General features: G+C 39.9%; 1 protein-coding gene across 5 annotated transcripts in view; it reads left to right on the top strand.

The window, feature by feature from the left end:
• LOC120562174 (RNA-binding motif, single-stranded-interacting protein 3-like) overlaps window positions 1–25,443 on the top strand; it is a 192,603-nt gene that overhangs the window by 133,262 nt on the left and 33,898 nt on the right. For all 5 annotated transcript variants that reach the window (XM_039805720.1, XM_039805721.1, XM_039805722.1 and 2 more), the window contains one exon: window positions 24,659–24,816. In XM_039805720.1, coding sequence (XP_039661654.1) covers window positions 24,659–24,816 — 158 coding nt within the window. The remainder of the gene's footprint in view (window positions 1–24,658; window positions 24,817–25,443) is intronic.

The raw sequence follows: 25,443 nt of genomic DNA on the forward strand, positions 1-25,443 counted from the left end.
TGTGTGTGTGTCCTACACTCACTTCCTCAGTCTTTTGGTAATTACTGTTGACCAAAAAGATGATTACTGCTACAGCTGTACCCCCGTCTTGCCTGCTCACTCACAGTTAGTTATTCTGTCTCCCTGCCTTATACTAACTTTCTCTCTTTGTTAAGTATATCTGTATGTTGAATCCTCATTTAACTTAAAGTATTAAATGTCACCCACTCCTTCTTTTACATAGAACACCGTAGAATTTACTGTACTTTACACAGTTGTGTGTGTGTGTGTGTGTGTGTGTGTGTGTGTGTGTGTGTCGGACCTCTGCTCTGTCAACATGCAGAGAGGACAGATAAGCTTGCGCTTACGCGCTCTCAGGTACCGGAATTTGGCACCGTTTGATTTCACGTGAACCAATACTCTGTAGTACTGGCGTGATTTGGTCGGTACCGGTAAAAGTACCGGGTTCGGTACCCAACCCTACACACTGGGCAGTTGAGATTATCAAGATTACATAACAGAAGGATAGTTTCTTCTTCTATTCTATTTTCTATGCTTCTCCTTGTGTCCATGAATCATGCCTCAAGATAAACCAATTAGATGCTGGACAGCTATTTGACAAAATGTAGAAATGTTAAATTATTGTCTATTTAAATTCACATAAGGCGCTGCTTTTACCATTCAAACACAAAAAAGTCACACACTGTGCTATACCTATTAGCACTGTGTGTGTGTGTGTGTGTGTGTGTGTGTGTGTGTGTGTGTGTGTGTGTGTGTGTGTGTGTGTGTGTGTGTGTGTGTGTGTGTGCAATAACAGTTACAGAGGACCAAGGTCACTATGCTAATTAGAGAGATGGTACCACTGGCATTGACACTTCACACCTCCCTCCGTTCTTCTCTCCCTTTCTTCTTCCCTCCACTTTGTCCTTGGTCCCTCCCGCCTTTCTTTCCCCTTCACTGTCTTTCTTTTCTTTTTTACCTCCCTGTCTTCCCTCTTTTTTCGGCCTAGTTTTTTCTCTTTATCTGACCCCTCCCCCTACGTCCTCATCATCTCTCCTTCCTTTTTTTTGTTTGTCTGCAGCAGGTGCTGCAATGCCTCCTCCAGAGTCATTAGTTACAGGGTTGAGTGAGGACAGATAGTGAGGGATAGAGAGAGAAAGGTGGGGGGTTCTGTGTGGGTGGAGAGAGTGTAATGAAAAAGAGAAAGAGGGGACACACACACACACACACACACACACATACATACACATAAAGTCAACTTTGTTGCATGACTGTCATTTATCAGCCCTGATTAAACCCTTTGGTCAGTCCAGTTGTGTGCTTTCTTTCTGTTTCTTGCGTGTGTGTCTGATAAAAGCCAGATGCCTGCTGTTCTCTTGAAATGGTTTACTGATGTATTGTGTGTGTGTGTGTGTGTGTGTGTGTGTGTGTGTGTGTGTGTGTGTCTGACAGCTGAGGTTAGTGATGGGAAGAGGACAACAGAGCCGACTGACATAAAAAGATGAGAGGAGACAAAAACACATAGACAGGAAGACGTGTGCATCTCTCTCTCTTTCTAACCCCACTTTCTGCTTGTCTATCACTCTGTCTCTTTCTTGCCTGAAACTATGTGCCATCTTATTTCACCTCCGTTTTTTCCTTCCCCTCATCTCTCACCTCTGTTTGTTCAAATGTGTTTGTTTCCTTTTTTATATATTCTCTTTTTTTCTGTTTCTCCTTTGCTTGTTTCATCTCGCTCCTTCTCTTTCTCTTTCTCAGCCAGTTATAAGACACTATCCTTTCACAAGGCAGCATACAGATTTTAAAGTGAAAAGTGGTGGCGCTCTCCTTTCTAAAGCAAACTCTGTGACAGAGAAGCATCATTTGAAAATGGCAAGACCTACGGTAATAGTGCTGGTGTGATATTTTTTCGGCTTTATGGTCTGTTGTAAAATTTAAAATAATCGGTCTCCGATCCCTCGTAAACTACTAAAACATGTACATTACTAAAAACACAACGGTGACAGGGAAGATGTATTGCTCAGGTTTACCACTGCCTGTTGTTGACACTGCAATCTTGTCTGTGGGCTAACTAGAATAAGAATTTTCTCTTTTTGTGACCGCATATCATCTATCGACTGCGACTGCAATTTAATCAGTCGGACCCATAGTGCTTATGTTAGTTCACTTAGAAGGTGGAAGCTGGCAAGCTAGACTAACTAGCTTCCACTCAAAAAGGAAGTGGTAGTTAGCCTAGCCTGCTAACGAAAGCACTAGTTCCAACACAGTTTTTGTTTGTTTATATAATTTGCGCCATTTTTAGGCTCCTGCACACTTAGTGTTGTTTTCATCCCATTGTATACTAAGGAAATATCTAGCTAACGTTAGCTTTTTCTATTTCATGGGTCCAGATGTGGTAATGGCAAACCTCAGCACTCTGTACATTACCTCGAGATTTGTACATACATGGGCCCAATCAAAACAAACACTGCAGATACATACTGATTTCTTAGCAAAAAAGTAAGCATAAAAGTAATAATATATACTGTAGTAAGACCAGTGTATCCATTGTAGTGGCACTCAAAAGTATATTGTAAGAATTGGGGATGACAGACTTTCTTTCTTTAAAACTGCCACAATAAAATATATTCAATTTCTAGTTACTTCTACACAATAAGATCAAATGTGTGTGTTATCCAACTGCCCTGCCATAGTTCCGCTGCAGTGACGGCAGGATAGCAATGTTTGTTTGCAACATTGTTTTACAATAGTCTAGCATGCACACATCTATTTAAATATCTATTTTAAAATTCTAGATTAGACATTTAATTAATTAAAATCTTATTTTTCTTCCCCATGTGCTTCATCCTGGTTCAAGTCATGTCTGGTTCAAGGCAGAGTTGACATTGTAAAATACAGATAATGAATCACATTCGGTTTGGAGTGGAGGACACAGAGTGGCCAAGGACGTGTGTGTGTGTGTGTGTGTTTTTTTTTTTTTTTTTTTTTTTTTTTTTTTAAAAAAAAAGGGAGGAGTGGGAGGGATCCTAGTGAGAGAAACCCAATCGAATTAAATGAAATCTGGCCTGAATGTGCACAACCATCAGCTGCTCTCCAATCTCATTAACCCTGCATTACCAGCCCTGGGTTGCGTCTATGTCTGTGTGTGCATGTGGCTTTTTTATGTTAGTGTGTGTGGAGGAGAGAGAGAGATGGAGGAGTTAAGTGGATGAGAGAGAAAAGAAAAGGAAGAGATGGACGGGATGGGAAGAAGAGAGAGTGTGAAAGGCGGGGAGATGGAGAGGAAAATGAAGATGAATAAGGGTGTTTGGGTGATTAATGTGCCTCTGTGGCATTGCTAATGAAAAAAAAGACATTTCTCATAATAACAGTAATCACAATAATTTCTTGTGGCACTTAACAGTTTCTTTATTTTGCTGCATTAACTAACGTCAAAAAGGGATTGCATATGGATAAAAAAATCAGGGATGCAACTCTGCAGCCACAATTTAAATCTTAGTAATTAGCCTAACATACTTAATAGGGTGTGACAAAACTGTGCAAACACAGAGAGTACAAACTCAAGAACATTTATTCTTTGAGTATAGTTAACAGTTGTTGGCTAACAGTTGCCTTTTTAATAACATACACATTTCACAACAAAATGAGATAGAAACAATCAGTCTGATTCAATTTCTGCTTCTGAAAATGATCACTGTGCACTGCAGCATGAGACACAACATAGTTTCAGGAAAGACAGCAGGAAACGCTGGCATGTCACAGAACAACTATTTTTAGACTGCTTTCAGTTAGTACTTGTGTTACCGCTTATTATAGTACCCATTATAAGCCACTATATGTCATTTTGCGTATGTTTTAATAGCCTGCTTAGACTATTCAACAAATTCAGATATGCAATGGGAAACCTCTATCTATTTTCATTACACTATAGTAAGTCTACAGTCTACTGTTCTCTTGGATATCAGTTTGTTGTTTTAAAGAACGTGTTGTGTTTATCCAGCCTGCAGTGGCATACTGTAGCTTGACTGATATTCAGCCAAAAGCCATCCATCCAAAGGTCCCTGACTCATAAATACTGCAGTATGTTCATTAAAAATTATAATTTTATTACTTGACGCAGTGCCTTTTCTGAGATGCAGTTTGCCATAACAGTTAGAAAAAAAGAGGTTGACAGACAAACTAGGGGCAGTCACACTTAGGGATTTAATTGGCCGAGGCTGCCCGAGGGCCTACACCCTTCTATATATCCGGGGGACGCTTAACTTAGCACATCTTCAACAGTGTTTATATTTTCACACTTTTCTCGGTCTTAATAATTCAAACAACACTAAAACATGTTTTCTTTTTCTTTAGATACAGATACACAGGAGAGTGCACTAACAGTTTGTCATCAGCTGTAGTTTTGCACACATGCCGACAGTATCTAGAATGACTTTGACTAGAGTGTTCAGAGCTGACCACTTTGTTATATTTTATTTACAGTTTGTCAGATGATAATCAGATTTTGTAGTCTATGCGCACACACATGTATTTTCCTAGAGATCACTCTGCAATCAATGTCCCACTGAGACACCTTCTTTGTGGTGATTAAGTTTAAGTTTTCCTTGATTTCCTCATCTGTTTAATTCAATCAAATGTTTACAGCGGATGGGAATGTTCAAATGTATATCGTGCTGTGTTCCAAAGCATGTTTCTTAGAAAGGCCCTACCTACAACCTGTTGTTTAGGAAAATGCTGTGCAAATACAAATTCATGGGTCAGGTAGTGTGAATCAGTTGATCACAGAGATGAGCAAGACAGACATTTTGTACGTACTGTATATGAAAAAGTCTCTGGTTCTTAATTTAACTCCCAGATTTTTGGTTTTATATCTCATAATGTGGGGATGTCTCTGTGTACAGCAGCAATTCCAACTCTATGCATTCTGCAGTTCCCTGCATCATGCCTGGCAGCAGAAACAGAGTTAAAGTGGTGATGGCAGCACTCTGAAAGACTGAAAATGTCCCAAAAGCTCAAAATTTTGATTTTGTATTCATGAAAAGCCTTAACAACTTTATGATTTTAGACTTTTAGGGATTTTTGCTTAAAAATAGTATGTAAATGTGGTCCAAACTCATAGAATAAATACTGAAGAAGAAAACCAGCATCTGGGCCATGATGTCATGGCATGAGGTCATGCACGAATAAAACATTAGTACATACTGCACAGTCGACACAGTTCATTAAACGCAAACATTTTTGTTTATCCAGTGACGCAGTCATGTTTTCTCAACGTTATAAATTAATTAAATCAAATACAGGTCTAAGAGGTGGCCATGTGAAAATCTCCCTCCTCAGGCCGAATTAATCTGCTAATAGCAACACAACATAGTGTGTGAAATGAAGTTAAACTAAAAGTATTACATCTTCATTGCTTCATACTATAATAATGGAAAGCAATAGGCAATAACAGTAACATTGATTTTAAAAAGCTATTATTTTAGAAGAAAATTAGATAATGAGCTTATATGGGGCATCATTTTGTTGAAGTAAAGTGTTTTTCAACTGGTGAATGCCTCATTTAGGATTGAACCCCTTCAGATTCAGCATCACCCCAGCATTACCCTAGAGAGGATGGAAAACAAAGAGGAATGAGGGAAATATTGCCACGAACAGAGGAGGAATAGAGTAGGCAGCTGGAGAGTGGGGGTTGTGCTTGGTGTTTGATGGAGCTGGGCTGAGAACAGCTCTATAAGGACGGAGATAACTGGAAAACACTATAAAATGCCTCTGCTCACATTCTTTCCCTCTGTGGAATTAGCCTTTGAGTGGGCTGTTTGAGCGAGGGAGGGTGCATACAGAGATTGATGGAGGGAGGGTGTGGGAAGCCCAAACTGTAGCGAGGGTGGATGGAGAGAGATGGAGTGAATATGGAGTGGGCAGCTTGAACTCTGAGAGCGAGGAATGGAGACTAATCAGAGAGGAGGAAGTACAAGAAGGAAATAAAAGGCTAGAAGAGAAGGAGGGTTGGAGGAAGAAAAGGGTGTATTGCACACACACTGTGGAATACATATGAATGAAGTACAAATATTAATGGTAGAAGGAGCGGCTGACTGAAATGTCCTTATTTTATGGGGACACTATTAAGTCTCTTTACTGATTGGCTGTCCGGTCCTCACGTCTCTCATTGTTATTGGTGGCCAGGCATGTTTGTTGTTTATCATTGGGCAGACAGCAGCGTCGGCTAGATTCACAATCCGATGGCATAATTCAGCCATCGATCAAACTTTGTGGACAGCAGTAGCCAAACTGCTCCTCCAGACAGAGAGAGAGAGAGAGAGAGAGAGAGAGAGAGAGAGCTTTCAGAGTGGAATATCACAAATCAAATGCTGTAACCTTTTAGTACGTCTGAGCTTGCACATGCCCACTGAAACCCAATGAGGCTTTTTCTCTTGCTGTGCCTATCAGCCTGTCTACTCTTCCTCTTCACTTGTCTTCTCTTTTCTTCTTTATTTTCTTCTGTCTTTCATTTTCTTTCCATCATCCCCATTCCACTTCTTGTTCTTGAAAAGTTTATTCACTGAGTTCCTCAGGGTCATTTGTCTTTGTCTATCTAAACAGAGATGCACTAAGAATCATGATGATGCTTGAGTGAGACACCTGCAATGCCCGCTGGTCCTTTTAACATTTACTCAGATGAACGATTTGCAAAGCAAATGTGAACTGTTTTGTTGCTTAAAATTCAAGATAAAGCCAGCACTTTATAATTCAGCATTAAAGAATCTGCAGGGAAAACCTTGGCACCAACATGCAAAAAAAGCTTGGTTCAAATGTGCCTTTAGCTCTGTCTTCTGTTACACTGTTCTGCAAGATATATGCAATATATGTGTGCAATTTTACACACAACCAGAGTTAAGCAGGTTAAAATAGGTTACAGTAACTCCACCAAAATTCTACCCACATGCGCTATTTAAAAAAAGAAAAGAAAGACTATTCTAATGTCAACTTGTTTTAAGTGCTTGTAGCAGCAAAGGAAATGCCATCACTTGCACATGTATGCGGGGGATGTTTCATAACAATTATGACAAAAAATAAGATTATACCTTAAAACTAAGACTATCTGCTTTGCTTGATATCACTAGGGCTATAAGTGCAAAAATATCTGTAAGTTGGGTGAACTGATCCTTTAAGTCTATACGGATAGATTGGAATTCCGATTGCACCAGCTTACTCTGAAGAAAGTTATAGCAGTGTTAAACCATAAATTATGAAGGCTATAAATCACTAGTAAAACGACTAAATTCTGATTGATCATTTTTGGATCCGTTAAACTTTCCTTTTTCGACAAAGAATTGTGGAAATGTCATCTACCCATACTAATAAATCAAATGAATTCAATCATTGCATTGCAGTATATCTTACGTGATCAGAACAAAAGTGATTGCACTGAGCCCCTTACAGTACATTTACAATGTCAGTCTCTAATTCTTTAGTACTTACTTTCCAGGCTCAGATGTTCTGATTGCAGATGCAAAAGAAATAGTTATTTTTAGTAGCTGAGATGTTTCATTGCATTCCAAAGAATTTGAGCATGTTAAACTAAGTTATGATTCATAATAAGACAGTCAATTCTCTTTTTTAATCCTTCACAAAGAAATCTAACATTGAAAGATTAAACTGTCATCTATTGGTTAACTTGCACAGATCTGCAGTTTCAAGGAAAAAGCAAGAAGCATGATGGTTACTCAAACTGATATATTTGATGTCAATGTATTTTACTGTGGATATAAGAGATAACATATAATCAGTAAAGTGTCAGGTTAAGTTAATTTAGCAACAGTCACTCTAAAGGGCAAGGTCATGAAATCGTCATTTCTTGATAATGATGAAAGAACACTGATTTTAAGAACAAATACAGTTAATAGTTTTGTACAATATGTACTTCTGCTTTTTACCTTCATGTTGCAGCTTAAAATAAAAAATTATACTTATGTCAAGAGCTTAGAAGATCCTATTGACTGCCACTGGCTGTCCTTTTTCAGGAAGATTCACATTCTGGCTAGGGAGGGCAAATTGGACATTAGCAGCCATGGTCCAGCAGGTGGATAAAAATTCCTGGCTGCTCCTATGAATGTTAAAGGTATCTTATGCATGTTATTATAGTAAATCATACTGTATGTAATTGCTGCTTCTATTCTCCGTGTGTGTGTGTGTGTGTGTGTGTGTGTGTGTGTGTTGAGAGAGAGAGAGAGAGAGAGAGAGAGAGAGAGAGAAGAGAGAGAGAGAGAGAGAGAGAGAGAGAGAGAGAGAGAGAGAGAGAGAGAGAATGAGAATGTACAAGTGTGTGTGTTAGTGATAAGGCCAATATTAGTAAATGGTTGACTGGTTAGTGGTTGGTTCTTGGTTATCAGATCTTATGTTAGTAAAATGTGGGGTTATGGCACCGCTGGGACCTGAAATAGAACACTGGCCGGTTTGTGGTGGGTGCTCATATGATGGAGCTTTAATGAGGTTCTGTCTCAGGAGGACACTAAAGCTGCTCAATTTGGGCTGGAAGGGTTTAAGAACCCTTGTTAGAGCCTAATGGCTTTGTAAGAGGGGAGGATGTAGTTTGTACAGGTAAAATGAATAGCTGAATGTGAGCGTGCTGTCATGAGGTGTCCTTGGTGGAGGATATTATGGTAATTAGGCTGCTGTTTTCTCAATGGTGTTCCAGCGATGAGCCTACTTAACCTCTTGGAGGTGTGTGTGTGTGTGTGTGTGTGTGTGTGTGTGTGTGTGTGTGTGTGTGTGTGTGTGTGTGTGTGAGCACTTACTGGAGATGAAATAGTTAGATGTCTGTGCATGTGCCTGTGTCTTTGCATGTGTGTGGCTGCCCTTTAGTATTTGCTGACTCAGGCTGGTTTTCCCTTTCTAAAAGTAAATAACCTTGGTCCGCCAAGCTGTCAGCTGGCCCCACTGTGCCCTCGTCCCAACATCTAAAGACGGCGAGAAAATCTCTGCTCTCACATCTAAGCACCATAGCAACACGCACCACAAGCACATCTTCAGAGAGCCTAGCCTGCGTACTGCAAAGAACTTGTATCTTCAAAAAGCCACCTTCTGATGAAAAACTGGTACAGTTTACATGCTTTTATTTTCTGCCAGCACATTAAATGAATTCCCCCACATGTTGCCTTGAATGCGTCGTCTGTAGCACAAAGACTGTTCTTCAACCAGAGGGCTCCGGTTCAAACTCACACACATACGTTTGAGGAACAAGATCATTTGCTGAACTGAGAGTGTGATGCAGTGGCTACATTGTGTTGTTTTCCCTAACAAAGCATAATGACAGCCAATTGGAAAAACAACATCTCAATGACAGAACCCCAATATTTTGTTTTGAAATGCAGGCCAGTGGTTTCTGTACAGCCAAAGGAAAACCAAGCCGATCCAAACCAAAGCAAAATTTATGAAGGGAATAAAGTTGGCAACGCAGCTGAGGTAAATAAAGTCAGTCACATAACTGTTTTTGTGTTTGGCTATTCTTTATATTGTTGAAGTACTATGGTTGTATATTTTTGAGCGATTATGTTAAAGTATGCCCAAGACACTACTAGGACATAGCAACCTGCGAACCTCTCAAATCCTTAGCCCCTACAGTATATTATCTCTCTGTCTCTATACCTATCTATATCTCTTCCTTATATTATTGTTAGATTCTTCTCACCAGTAGTTGTTTTTCTCTCACTTCTTCCCTCTTGTTTTGCTCCTCTCTCTCTCTCTCTCTCTCTCTCTCTCTCTCTCTCTCTCTCTTCCGTCTCCCTCTCACTGTCTCCCAAGCCATCCCCCTGGAGGTTAATCCCTGCGTTTTCAAATAGAGATAACCATGGCAACAGGCCACGGCTTTCGAGCTTTGGGTCGGTGGGACAAAAGCATTGATCAGGATGAAATAGTGTCATGTGTAAGCACTAAACAAACACACTTTTGCGCGGAGGCAGAGAATCCACCAACCCTGACTTTGCTGCTCAGTCACTTATATTACACAGTGTGAAAATCAGCCAAGTATACATGTAGCTGCTGTTGTTAAATCGATACATTGTTAAGTCTAACAAATCCCTGGAACAGGATGTGTTCAGAATGATGAAGACAGAAACAGGGAGAACATGAACAATGGTATTAAAGGTAAACAAAACATTAATAGCCATTTGGGATGATTGAATAACAAACGAGAGATGCATATTTGAGCCTTGACGTTTTCTGGTTTGAAGCCCCAGATTCACTATGTGCAGGGAAAATAACATATTGCCTTTTTTTATCACAATCAGGTCCTACTTGCCATCTTACAAGACAGAAATTCATTCACACATACTCGCCAACATACACATACTTGACCTTGATGGCGGGATTGCAGCATGAGAGGTGTAGTGAGACCAGCAGAGTTGATGAAAAAGGTCTTTTATTGAAGTGTAAACCAGTATTCCTCTCCTCCAGGACTTTATAGCAGAGGCCAGCAGAAGGTGTGGGTGGACACGGACAGCTTAACTCCCCATAATATGGCAAGTCACCCAGCTTGTGTAACTTTTATAAGTGCTGCAAGTGTTATATGCCCTTGGATGATATGACAGCCTCACTTTTACTGCAGTGCAATTAAGTCAAAAATAAGGTTGGAGCCTTTGCCTTAAAGCCCCTCATTTACACTCTAGCATTGGATTTTGTTTGCTTGCTCTCAAGAGGAATTGTTTCCCACAAATGTGCAAATGCAGGATACAACAGATTTCTGCAGTCATCACCAAGACCAGGATGGAATTTGATTATTTTTTGTGTGTAATTTTCCTAATTTTCAAACGGCATTTCCCCATACTCATCTCCCCATACAAGAATGTAACATGACACAACAGAAGCACCAACTTTGGTCAGAATCAAATGTGCCTCTTTCTTCCCTCTGAGCCAATGGGATTCTTGTGTCTGAGCCGGTGCTTTAATTGTAATCACTGCAGTGCCGAGAGCACAATCCTACTCCCTGCACTTTTCGGGAACTTTTTTAATTTTGCAGTTTCACTTTAATTTGTTTTCTCTCTGGCTGTGGCTCTTAACTTCATTTCCCAATCATTTGTCTGAGGACAAAGCCACATGCCATTAGCAGGGGGGAAAAAAGTCGGAAACAAAGAAACCCTGGATTCAATAACTTCGTGTAAAAACTTTCTTTATTAATTTTCTCTTTCCTTATCCGAGAAAGTGCTTCCTCAATGGTAATCCAGCAATCCAGCAGGTCTTCTGGTTTATTGCATTTTTCTAATAAAATGCTCTGATACAGACAGGCAATCAAGGAGCAATTCGGTGAAAGGAGGGGAGAGAGAGAGAGAGGAAATAGATGATGTAGTATGTGAGTCATTTTAGGAGCACAGCGTGCTGTGGAAAAAGGTCTGGCAAAGCGAGTCTACAGGGTTTGAGTCTCATCTTGACCAGCTGACTACCTCTCATCCTCTCTCTCCCCCCCGTTTCCTGTCACACTTTACAAGACACTGTCTAATAAAGCAGAAATACCACTGCTGTGCAACATTGTGTCTTTAGCAAGAAGCTATAGACATAAAAACGATGTCTGTTGATGAAAAAAACAGCTTTCCTAATTATTGAAATCAATGATTGTAGCTGCATCAGAAAACTAGTATGTTGACATGTCTGACTCAAGTAAAAACATTTGATTCCATTGACTATTCCAATTGATTGCCTGAAAGAATTGTTGGCATTGGATTCATGAATAATTGTAATGCTACCTTACTTGGAGAGGTTTTCTGTTGCCATTATAGATGCTTCTACTAGCTCTAACCACTTACACGTGGTGTTCCCCAGGGATCAATTTAGGATAATTTTATTTTCTATATCTATGCTGTCACTGGGCCTCATAAAATAATTCATTTTGTATTTCTATGCTAATGATACACCACTTTATATTGCAATGTAACACACAATATGGTTGCTTATCCTCTAGAATGTGTAATATTTTACTTTAACCCAGTGAAAAAACACTTGGCTAGAGGAATGCAATCTTGTTTTCATTCAACAATAGCCAAAACATTTCGAACAACAATATTTTTTGCAAAAGTAGTCCATGCTTTAACCATCTTGTTTGTTCTTTTTGTAATCGTGCTGCTTGACTTTTTAGTAAAAAATGTCTAATGTCTCTTGGAATTAGTAAAACGTTTTTACTAATTCTCTTGAAATCATTATACATTATACAGATTCTTTGGTCTCTTCACTGACCGTCATTCTTATTACATTCTTTTATACAGGATTAAGGCCTTCTTCTAGTTTTCTCAGGTCACCTTTGAACTACCTCTATTACAACCGTTTTCACCTTTATACTGTACTTATATTTTTATAATAGCATGTTAATTTGGTTTGATTAGGACAATGCACATTAATCTAACTAATAATTAATTTCTGTAAATGCACCAGTGTTAGCCAGTCAGGTAATTTTCAACTGTAGTCCTAGTATGCATGTCTTTACGGTGAGAAGAACCCAGAGGAAACCCACGCAAACATGCAAACTCCACACAGAAAGGCCAGGAACGACCCGGACTCAAACCCAGAACCTTCTTGCTGTGAGGAAGAAGTGCTAACCACTGAGCCACGTGCTCCCTAATTTGTTAATAATGTATGCTGCAGTTACATTTGAAAAAATCTATCCTTCTGTTATGTAATCTTGATTATCTCAACTGCCCAGTGTGTAGGGTTGGGTACCGAAAGTAAAGTGGTATGATATTAATGGCGAGCCGAAAGCAGTCACAGTGCTGTTGACGTTACACTTCCTGTGAGACATGCAGGCACAACAGTGGTTTCTGTGCCCTGGGCACTGACTGACAGGCTGAGGTTTAAAGGCAAAGCAACTTTATTTCTACAGCCCCTTTCAGCAACAAGTAAAAGTGCTTTACATAAAACATTAAAGAGCAATTAACAATGGAATAATAAGATAAAAATAAGGATAAAAAAAAAAGGGGGGAAATATACAATTTAGGGTTATTGATTAATAAAAGAATTGTATCTTAAGTTAAATAGGATAAATAGGTTTTGAATTATTTTTACAATTGAAATATTTTATTTTTGTAACAGACAGAGGGAAAGTACCGAAAAAAGTACCATTGGGTACTGGAACCGAATTTGAGGTACCGGTACCGATACTCGTATTGGTTCAGATGCAAAAGGTACCCAACCCTACCAGTGTGACACCTCTGTTTATAGCTGTGTTTTTAGTTTTGTATTTGTGTGTGGATGTATAGCTGCCATCCTTAAGGAGTACACACACAGAAATTGGATATGTGGGATGGGATACACTATTATTAACTGGAGAGACAGGTCGTCTGTGTTGTTGTTGAATGTTTTATATTCTGGACAGCATTTAAATCAGTCCCATTTGAAAGTTATTGATCCCTTTATATTGAACTCTGTGAGAGTTTTAGAGCACTTAACTTGCTGCTCAATCATAGCTTTGTTTGCCACTTAAAATGCCTAAAATGTATCTCTTAATATAAATGATTTAAAATTTCCACTCAAAGTTATTTCACTTTTGCTTTGGCTCTGAGTGATTGTTGTAAAATCCATCCACCCCACCTTCTTAAGGAGGTTAGTCTTTGTCAAATAAGTGACAATTTAGTTAGAAGTAAACAGTGTGATTGAAAATGACTAGAACTATTCACTTAATTAAAAGAACTGAGAAATAAAGACCGGAGATGTTTTGTGTAAATTTAGCAACGTGCTTTTCTCTACCCGGTTTTTCGCCATTAGAATTCCTGACTGAGATGGAATGGAAGTGTTGCCTGAGCTTTCATTGACCTTTAAAAAATGCATGCATTCTGTGTGGCTGGGTTAGCTCAGTTGGTAGAACAGGTGCACATATAGAGGTTTATTCCTTAGTGCAGAAGCCACGGGTTTGACTCTGACCTGCAGCCCTTTGCTGCTTGTCATTCCCCTTCTCTCTCCCCTTTCATGTCTTCATCTGTCCTATGGAAATAAAGGCCTTAAATGCCTGAAAAAATAATCTTAAAGGTGCAATATGTAATATTGTATGTAATACTGGCAGCTAGCGGTTAAAATAGTTACTGCACTACCAATTCAAAATACTGGAGTGTCGTTTCCCCCGCCCCCTCCTGCCCAGACTTGAAGTTCATGGGGGTTGCCAGGCTGAGACCGCAGCATTCACAACAATGTTGCTAGACGCTTTTCTCACATAGCCAGACATTACTCCACAGCACAGCAGAGTAGCTAACGTTAGATGCTAGTCTCACATAGCCAGACATTACTCCACAGCACAGCGCGGAGTCTTTTATATATGTCAATGAGCGGAGTAGCTAACGTTAGATGCTGGCTATATTGACAGTCATAAAAGCCCGTTCACTCCGGCGGCTCTGTAACCAACTGACAGACACACACTTTTTCGGCTTCGAAAATTACAGTATGAACCGCGCTATAACACAACAACATCACCGTTCCTTATACACCGTGTCAGGAACATTGCTTCGGCCTAGAATTACAATACAAACGCTAAAAATACCACTACCTTGGCCGACGGAACACACTTCATTGGCTTAGAATTACGGCAACAATCGCTAAACACACTGCAAACTCACAGTCCCCTCTTCCCGATTTACAGCCCCCTCTGGTGGCTAAAAATAACACACCGTTGTCTGCTCCAGGCCGCTTACCTACACGTTGTAAACAGCCATGGCCCGCTTGCCTGGTCCTCCCGGTAACGTTAGCAGTAAACAGGGTTAGCATGGGGCGTTAGCCAGGACCAGTCGGGATCACTTTACGCTGTGTCTCAATTGTTTTTGCGAGTAACCAACTTCGGGTACTCTAGCTATATAATTCATCAATGTGAGTACACAAATGTTGAAATGACAAAAAGTGCCCGTCCTTAGTGGCTGTGATAAATTAGCCTGAAGCTATGCTTACCCTATGCTTCGGAGGAAATAAGCCAATTCTGCGGTGCTTTTGGGATCTAAGCTGTCTCCATCTTTCAAATACATCTCCAATATTTACCCAGGGGTTGTTACGTCTCTGGTCAGGCCGCAACTGTTAGAAAAAAAAAATGTTTTCTTTTTTAGGTCGGGTAGAATCTATCTCCGTTGATCCTGTTCGTTTGTTTGCTGCTTTCATGGCTTTACTACCGTTACAGCTGTAGGCGCTGGGTTTACGTTTTTCCAGGTATATCTGGAAACCCGGCCTGGCTGTCCAAACTGGGCCGTTGATAACAACACACAGATCAAAACATAAACATAAATTCCGTCACGGAATGTAAATTTCAAAAAGAAAAAATACTGACATTAGCATTGTTGTCAGAAAAGATAGTATTTCAGTTTAACATGTTTCCTTAATATCTGATGAGGCATTGGTGTCATTTTTGGATTTATTACAGTACAAATATTACATATTGGACCTTTAAAAAAAAATACATGTAAACATATACTTTATGTTTATTCTGTGAACACACAGACACACACCACATGCAAAAAAAGCGCATGCTGACTCACACTACATACACTCACACTTCTTTGAGTGGCAGGTGCATGAAAAAAAGAAACTTGACTATGGAAGGTGTGTGTGTGTGTGTGTGTGTGTGTGTGTGTGTGTGTGTGTGTGTGTGTGTGTGTGTGTGTGTATAGGCCTGTCTCCCAGATCATCTGTCTACATTCCAGGTAATTAGACTGGCCAACAGCTGAGTCCCATTAGCCTTGATTACAGCGTTCAGTACTACAGAAGAGGAGAGAGAGAGAGAAGAGAGAATATGCAATAGAGGAGTATGTTTTAAGGCTTAAGGCCTGGTATGTGTAGGTGTGTGTGTATAATCCTTGTACATGAGTTCTATGTGTTATAGCAGTGCCTTGGGTATAACAGTCTAATCTAAGGAACTCTGTTTTCGACGATGTCCATAAGCATTTGTTTTAAATTTCATAGCATAGTTCTTAAAAAAAAAATATTTTTCTCAATAGGCTTCCCACAGTGGGCGCTGAGACACTTTACCAGTCGGCCAAAATTGTAATGTTAAACCCAAAATGGGTCACAGGCCTGTTTCTGGTGGATCCCCACAAGATAAGAAACATATATTTTTTCAATGAGTCTAAATGCCACATTTGGGTTTTTGGCTGAAACGAGTCCAGGACCGAGCCATAAAGAAGTACCAACAACAGCCACATAACCCCAGAAAATTACACCACTTCTACTCAACTGTTAGGAATCAAGCCCACACCAGAAGTTGTATTTGTGTGGTCGATTTGAAGAATAAACAACTACATCAACAACAAAAGAACGCATTACAGATGTAAAATTATAATCGTGCTAGGATGTTGTTTAGTCTATCTAAGCATCTATCCATCTCGTATCCCTGCCTTAAAAATTTTGATCTGCATTCAGCCCAGGAATTGTTTATTCAATCCGCCCTAGCTATCTCTCTATATGTGCACCTCCAGCTCTTTCTCCCTCCCTGTAGTTTTCTCTGTGTGTCTCCCTCTCTCTTCTATCTCCGTCTGACCCTCCCTGATGGTTTCAATGTCTCAGGTTTGGGTGATTGATTCTAGCTCTGGACGGCTGGCAGACAAGCAGCCTGCACACTGGTGTGCAGCAGGGACTGCACTCTGCTCTAAATGTGCAATGAATTACTGGCCTTTTAATACACACAGTAGAGACAGTATGAGTGAAAAAAAAAAAAAAAAAGATCGTATGAGAAGGGAATAAGCCATGTTAAAATTGCAACAAGTAAGAAAGGGCAGTAGAGCACAATGCAAAAACATTGAGGGCTGGAGAGAAGATGAAGCAAAGATACAAATAAGTGGGTGAATTTAGTAATAAGTGTGTGTGTGTGGGTGTGGGTGTAGTCCCCATTATCTAGAAAGGCCTCTCGTATTGCTTTAAATGAGTCATGCAGAGTGTAAAGACACAGGCAGCCTTCGTAGCCAGAGGGAGAGAAAAACGTTCTGCCCGTCATGAAATTGAATTAAACATTGAAACATAGTCAGTCTCTCACTTAGTCAAGTGTGATGCCATTTCTTTGAATAGTCAGGGTTTCTTTGCCACTTCACAGCCACCAGAGAGCCAGAGTGGAAACGGCTTTTCTGCTTCTGAATATTTTTATAAGTATGCCACCACTTGAAAAGCATCTAAACCCAGTTTTGATGATGCTTGAGCTTTGGCTCAATCCTTTAAAAGTTAGCTACGGTAAATTACCTTTGTAGCCAATTAGCCACAGTGATTAATTTACAAGGTTCATTGATCAATGTATAGTGTTTTCTTTTTCTGCTTGAACATTTTATATTTTTTGGAAGTTGAAAGGATGTAACAACAGTGATAAATTCTATGTCCTTTTTGTATTATTACTCATGGTTTCCACGGGGTCTTAAAAAGTCTTAAATTTCAAAATCTAAATTTAAAGTCTTAAATCTAGGTCTTAAATTAATTTGAATCGGGTCTTAATTTTCCTACGTCCATTTACGTAATGCTACCTCTAATGCTCATTGAAATGCTCTCACAGCGCTTAAGAATGTTGTATTTCTTTATTCCTTGGTGTTGTAGTTATCTTTTTCGCAGTAGAGCTGAGATTGAAAAGCGGCTGGTGGTCACAGACAGTGCTTATGCCACGAACCGTTTACATTACTCATTAAAAGTGTTAAACATACCAACGGTGAGCATAGACAAATATATATGTATAATTATACAGTATATACTGGCGGTATAGGCATAAGCCAATTGACACGTAACCATCAGCCAGTTCTACCGAGTATCAGGCGGCTCCAGTCCCGGCAGTACCTCTACACTGGCGAAACCCACACAGCAGCTTCGCAACTCCCGTAAGCAACCTCCGTGTTGCTTTTGGATCAGAGCCAACAGAGCGGAAACCCGGTGCCGATATGTATCTACCGGGCCGAATAGCAACGTGGATTTCGGTGCCTCATTCTGGTGCCACTGAAATACCTGCGGTCGCTGCATGTAACGCTAGTTAACATTACACTTCGCAGCAGGTAACGTTAGCCAGTAGCTGCTTAAATACGGTATCAGAAAAAAAAAAAAACGATGTCGAATCCTACTCTGTGTCCTCCACAGGGTGACTAGACACCAGTCCTATAATGCGAATGAGGAAATCAGAATTGTTTCAGATGTTTCCCGACTCTGACATCTGCCGTTTTTTTTGTTTTAAATGTCGTGATATAGGTCTTGAATTTAATTTATAAAGGTGTCTTGAATTTTACTTGGTAAAAACCTGCAGAAACCCTGATTATTATACATATTAAAGCCAAACCTCTGGAGATATTCAACACACAAACATAGAAGAAATAACCAGCTGTGACTCTTCTTGTGATGAATAGGGCATACATCCACAAGCTCTGGGATCTCTTAACTTCCAAAAACACTTAGATTGCAGTGCCTTTAGGTGGCTGAAACATACAGCAGTGCTTCAGGAATTTTGATGTTTAGATATTTCTGTATTTTATAATACATGTAGGTAGATAAATCCAATAAGAAAAGTATTAGGCATGCAGCAGACAGGCAATATACTTAAAATACAAGTTAACATCAACAAAAGAGTTATTTGACATGTGGGTGTTGTACAGGTCTTAAACCTGTACAATTGAAAGCACATACATCATATGTACAGATGACTAAACTAACATCTTACGTAGACATGTCTGTTTCCTACTACACGAGAGCAAACACATGCACATTAGAAGCAGCAGCAGCAGCTGAACATCATGCTGACAGTAATACAGTATGAACTGACCAGAGACTAAATGATGAGGTAATCAGTATCCAGTGTTGATTTCACTGAGCCTCCAGTCATCATGAAGATGGTGAAAAGTGTATATCTCCATGGCTAATGAAACCCTGGGGATGTCAGGGTTTAGGGTTCATAAAGTATTTATGGTATGTTCATTAAGTATTGATTAAGCCGTTAGAGAGCGTTTAGACACCCAGACAATCATTATGAAAGATTAGATCTTGGCTAGAGGAAGAGGAAGATGGAGGAAGGCAGAAATGCAAAGAGAGAAAGAGGTTGCGGTGAGGGATGAATGGAAATGAAGGAAACCAAAAGATGATGTGAAGAGGGAAATGTAAGCTATGGCAGAGGGAAAAGAGCAAGGAGGCAAGAGGGAAAGGAAAGGAAGAAGGAAAATTCTGCTCTTTAAATATTCATGAAGCATTCAGATAGCATTTTAAACAGCAAGGCTATTATAGGAGATTAGTATTAATCTGAGGAAGAGAAGGGGCAAATAGCAAATAGGGAAGAGGGGAAAGGAAACGAGGAGGAGGGGGAGCATGAGAAAAGAGGACGTTAAGGATAGAGAGGAGGTGGGCTGAAGGAGGGCAAATGAGAAGGAAGAATAGATGGATTAAAAGAGGAAATGAGCAGGATTATGCGTGAAACAAGTTTGAAAGGTAGAGGAAGGAGTCAACACGTAATGAATTGAAAGTCTCATTTCCCTAATCATATACTGCTTTTTTTAAGAAGTGCTCTGCTAGTTGTTTCCAAAGCATTTCTCAGCCTATGTCTTCACTTAATTTTTTTCCTCATCTTTCCTTCCATTCATTTTCAATACCTGCTCAATTCCTGTTCCAGGCTGTGGGAGGCTGTGATGTGGCATGTCTGATGTGAAGTGTTGCTATTTGAGATGCAAGTGGGATTTTAAAGAAATATGACATTCAAGTAGCGTCTCACCTCATATCCATCCATCTAGCATACAGACCCAGCAGGTGTTTTTCACAGGTATTTAACCGTTGCTTTGCCCTCTCTTTACCCTCTAGCTCTTTAGCAGGTGTTGTTGCATTGCAGGGTAACCAGGAAGTAGCATGATAAGAGGTGCAGACCTGCTATAATGATGCTGCAATGAGGTTTAATGGAGCTGAAAACACAGGCTGACTGGCTGGCAGGCAGACTATATAGTCAGGCAGAGGCACAGTTGGTGTGAAGCTGTTTCCAGCTCATGACAGATGTTACAGAGAGAGAGAGAGAGAGAGAGAGAGACACAGACAAAGAGAGAGAGAGGGGACAAGACGGAGAGACAAAGAGACAGAGGGAGAGGGGACAGAGAGAGGTGAGTCATTTGCAACATGCAGAGTTAGGGATCACCGAGAAGTAACTTTGTGCAAATGGCAACTTTGAGCAAAGTCAAGCAGAGTTCATTCACATGTGAGTGCTCCAAAGCACTTTATTTCATATCCCAGAAGTACTTGTGCAAATAAATGGTTTCACAGCCAACTGTGTCTAGAGACGGTGTAGTGAAGTGTAATGGGATTTCAGTAACCCACCCCTGTTGATTTTGTACCCATCTCACTCTTGATTTTCCTGGATTGAGACAATATAAATGATACAAAGAAAAACTAAGGATTTCCAGGCAGGCACAGACATGCGTAAAATCAGCAACTGTAGGACGAGTAGAGGAGAGGTTATGGCATCCCGCTTGTTCGCTTGGAATCGGCATTCATTCCCCTTGTTACAGTAACTGCAAACTGTACGGAAAATGTGTGCAGAAACAAAACAGCTGACCCACTTTTTGCTAAAAAACTGGGAAAACCACTGTGAGATTTTGTTAAAGACATATTGTCTTTGGATGAAATTAGCTTGCAACCACATTGACCACAGGGATAGGAAACATTCTGTTTTACCATTTAATCTTTTTTGTGGCTTACAAACAGAGAGAACAGGATTTTGACGTTGTTGCTTCCACAGACGGCGAGGGGGAATTCTGCTCTAGACTGAAAAGTGAAAATCCTAGATGAGCAAGTTATTGTTGATTATAACAAAGTCCACAGCCATAGTGGAACATAGCCTCAGGAATGCTCTGGAGCAAATTCATTTGAATGACAGAAACTCAGAGACCTGTAACGTTAAACAGCCTGACATGGCAATGAATGTGTTTTACTTTCTCCAGTGATTTCTCCACTACATTCCTGCAACCTGGATGTGCTATGGTACCTTTATGAGCTTTAGTTTTATTAGCCTTAGGCACTGCTGAATCTTCTCATGGGTATTCACATTTTTTAGAGCGTTCAAGTTCTGATTTTTATTATAAAGGTTTCCCACGGCAACTGAATAAAAAAATGTCCTGTTTGTCAACCCGGGCCTTATTAAGCCATTATTTCTTATTGCAGAGCACAATTCCAACTGAATCTAACCACTGTGCTGCAGTTTGTCACTGGGTATAAACACGGTCCCATGAGGCAATTGTTCAGGCCTTTACAAACCAGAATATATCTTGATTTCTTAAACAAAAAGCTCACAGTGTAGTCAGATATGTCTGTATGTTCTGATGATAAAGAGAAGGTCACGCACACAATGCTTTTAACCATTTTATAAGTAAAGTTTGCAAAGTAAAACACTAACTCTATCCCTGTCTGAAAGAATAGTTTGCAATTTTTTATCAGTAGAGTATGTAGACATTGATGATATTATGTATGAGTGTTTAAAGACCTGAATAATTGCCCCTTTTGATTTTGCTTAAGCCTTGTGAGAAGTAAATAAAGGATAGGTTTACAATTGTTTAAGTCTAAGTTTACTTAGGTGCCCATATGAACATTGAAACAGCTTTGCTGTAATCATTTCTTCTGTTCATACTTGACATGAAGCGATCCCTTCCTAATGGGCTTCCAAGATAAGTTATGGTGGACAAAATTCAGTTGTCGTTTTGCGCAAAAATGAATCCAAAGGTTTACCTGGAGCTAATGTGAGGCAGTAGGAAGGAATCTTTGAACTGCCAGTTTGAACAGGAGGAAAGATTACACCCAGCAACACGTGTTTCATTAGCCCTGTTTCCATTCACAAAAATACAATAAAACTTCCTCAAATGCTCTAAAAAGTTTTGCACTCGCTTGAGGTGTTTTTTTGCCTTTGTCGATAAAGAGTTAATGCAATAAATAGGATATGGAGACACCTGTTTCTGCTGTCGGCGTCGCGGTGCTGGCGGCTAAAATATAGCTTGTAGTAGCAAACACAGGTATGTAATTTGTCTTTGTCTCCAGACAGCATAAAACATAACCAATACTAGCTGACATGAAAAAACAATTAGAACTTGCCCAATTGAAACTAATTCCTAAAGACCTCTCTTCAGTTTTCTCTTGTAGATGGGTTAGATGGCCAAGACTTGTTTTGTTTCCGGTTTTACTTCTTCTACTCTGTTTACTGGCCAATTACAGCCATGCATAGCCTATACTGCCAACTTCTTACGAAACCACGCTGAAGCCTTATTTATTAATTCCAAACCAGTTAATGGAAATGTACCTAAATCACATTTGTTTTTGCGAAATTTTAAAAGTTTGCTTAAAATTCACTTGAATGGGAACCCAACTAATGTTCTTATGGGCAACTATCTGTTGTTTTAAGACAGACTTGAACAATTATGAAACTGCCCTTTGATAAAAACAACATAATAAACATATGTTCTATGTTAAAAAGCAGTGATGTAATAGTTTACACAGGTATGTGGCAAGTAGAAGGCCTTGATGACTTGGCCTTGACTCTTTAATGAAGATCAAGGGCTCCACACGACTTATGCCTTTGATGCCACTGCTTGCATGAATGCACGCACACACAGGCATGCTCACAAATGTAAAAGATTACATTGAAAGCCAGTTGCCCTGTGTGGGAATACTACTGTGCCACTCTGTGTATTGGACACTCTGCCAAGGGAAAACCCCTGCTGACAAAGATAGAGAGATTCAGACTCAGAAAGAAAGGTAAAATATTTCAGACTTCTTCACTGTTCTGCTTATTCTGAGTCACTGATTACATAGATGGCTTTGGTCACAGTCGGCCAGACTTGGAACTCCCACTCTTGAAACAGCTCTGGTGCATGCAAAGGAAAAGCAAAAAAAAAGCAAATAATTATACTCAGAAATGAGCCACATTGGGAAATTTTCTTTTCTGTCACAAGGTATTCACCCAACAACACACACACAGACATATATCCAACATACATTGGAACATAAACATTGTGGACTCTTACCATTTCATTTGATGTATACAGCATAGCACACACTATACACCCTACTACTTTTAGTATTTGTTTTATTTTCCATGACAACAGTGGAATAAAATGTACAACTAGTGTCCCATTCCAGCACTGCACAGGCTTCAATGTCAGTATGTTACTTGTGTTTCTGCTGCCTGGGTTTGTGCACAGGTGACATGAGATAAAATATGTGAGACCCTACCGTTTTAATAATAACAGCTACTATCTGATATAATACATCAGAGACTTTCCAGGCACTTCTGGGCACTGATTGTAATAAAAATGTGTTGTGAATTACAAATTTGAGTGTTGTACCTTACCATCAAGATTTCCAAAGTTATTACCAAGGCCATAATTAATACATAGTATAATTACGGCATGGAGGGGAGATAAAGCCGACGTAGCCGTAAACTCCCATGAATCAAAGAAACATTACAGAGGCATTCTGGGGAACTATGTGTCATAGACATAAAATAATGTCTTGAAATCATGTAGTTAGGATTCATAGAACATGTGTGTATCACACCCCCTTTTCTCTCTCCATCACTCTTCCTTTCTGGTTTATTTTCAATTAGGAATTGGCCGGTATGAGATTCTGACAGTATGATAACCTTCAGCAAAAATATCACGGTTTCACGGTATTACGGTATTGCAATTACAACTATAAATATTATTTTTTGAAATAACTTTTTTCCCCCCATTGAACACAATGTATTTTATTTTGAAACACATTGCACACTGGCAGGGAGAGGGATTTCTAAACTGCACCTCTGTCCTTGAAGACTCAGAAAAAAACAGCTCATACCTTAGGAACGGTATGACAGAAAACTTTTGTGGTTTGAAATCGTGACTTTTTCAAACCGCGGTATACCTTGAAACCGGTAACCGGCCCATGCCTAGTCTCAGTAGCAAAACCCTCTATCAAACCCTCTCGTGCATCCATCCTTCTTTAATTTGTCAGCACTCCAGTTACACGCACACGCACACATGCACACATGCACACACAGGCTTTGGTCTCCTGCAGAGGATCAATTCAGTAGGGTGCTGCTAAACAGAGCAAAAATATTTGAAGGAACTAACTGAGAGGCACATTACCAGGAAGTTCCCTCATTTCCTTCAATGTTTTTAATGCAACTCAGTTAACATCTATGAATCCTGAGGGGGTTTCCTTACTGCTTCAGGGGTTCTGAGTGAAGCTGGTGCGCTGCCTTTTCAATGAAATGTTTATTCCTCTTTTGAGGAGAGTTTGCCACTTGAGTTAAATTCACAGATATTTTGCAGTAGGATATTCAGTCATAAATATGGAAATAAAGACTTGAATGGTGCTGCCTTAACCTTTAATGCATATACTGCTGCAAAACCAGCCTTTAGTGGAGGGTTATAGTGAACTCTTTTATTTCTTTTACTTCACTTTGAGCATTTTACACACTACAATACAAAAGGAAAATAATTGTTTGCTTAGCATAAGGACAAGTAAGGATGAATCCAACATCTGTACTGTTCACAGTCCATTTCTATGCATGAAGTGCTGATCTTTTAGAGAGTAGTTTATGAAGTTTGATTATCAAGAATAAATAACATACAAGTGCATATTGTGAAACCCAATAGTGATTATTTTCAAGGTTTCAAATTCTCTTTTCTGTCTGGCTTTGAAACCTTTGCCTATGCAAGACAAATGAAGTTATTATGACTCTTTTCATATCTTATGCTACTGTGTTTCCCAACAGCAACAGGAGCAGGACCCCACCAACCTTTACATCTCGAACCTGCCACTGTCCATGGATGAGCAGGAGCTGGAGAACATGCTGAAGCCCTTTGGTCATGTCATTTCCACGCGGATACTGAGGGACGCCAATGGCCTGAGCAGAGGAGTCGGCTTTGCTAGGTATGCACGGAGAGAGAGAAAGCACACAAACTGTCACTTACGCTTATGGCTCTCCAAAAATCTTGTATTTACCAAAACGTTAGTATTGCTTGAGGAGCTTAACTACATTTCCCACTGTTTTTTTGTCAAACACAACCAAATGTATTTAAATGTAGGCTTTTGCTGGGCAAACTATAATTACTTAACAGGCACAACAAAATACAGATTCATAGTTATCACACTATCACATTTTTTCAGATTCAAGAGGCAACATAACCCTGAGTTGACTTCCTGCCTTTTACAACCAATGGACTTTTAGCTGTAATTATACAACTGCACATTCCTGTACCCTTGGCCCCTTCACCCTCCTCTGTGTGTGTGTGTGTGTGTGTGTGTGTGTGTGTGTGTGTGTTCTTCTCAGTTACACCGTGGAGTGTGCCAGTGATTAGAATGCAGTCAGGGCTCCATTCAGGGTCACTGGCTATGTGTAGAAAACCCAAGACACACACAGAATCATGCATGCTCACATACCACACGCACACACTGGCTCTCTCTCTCTCTCTCTCTCTCTCTCTCTCTCTCTCTCTCTCTCTCTCTCTCTCTCTCTCGTCACCATTTTTCTCTCCCACACACACACATACACACTAG

The sequence above is a fragment of the Perca fluviatilis genome, chromosome 7, assembly GCF_010015445.1.
Source record: "Perca fluviatilis chromosome 7, GENO_Pfluv_1.0, whole genome shotgun sequence".
In the NCBI taxonomy this organism is placed as follows: Eukaryota; Metazoa; Chordata; class Actinopteri; order Perciformes; family Percidae; genus Perca; species Perca fluviatilis.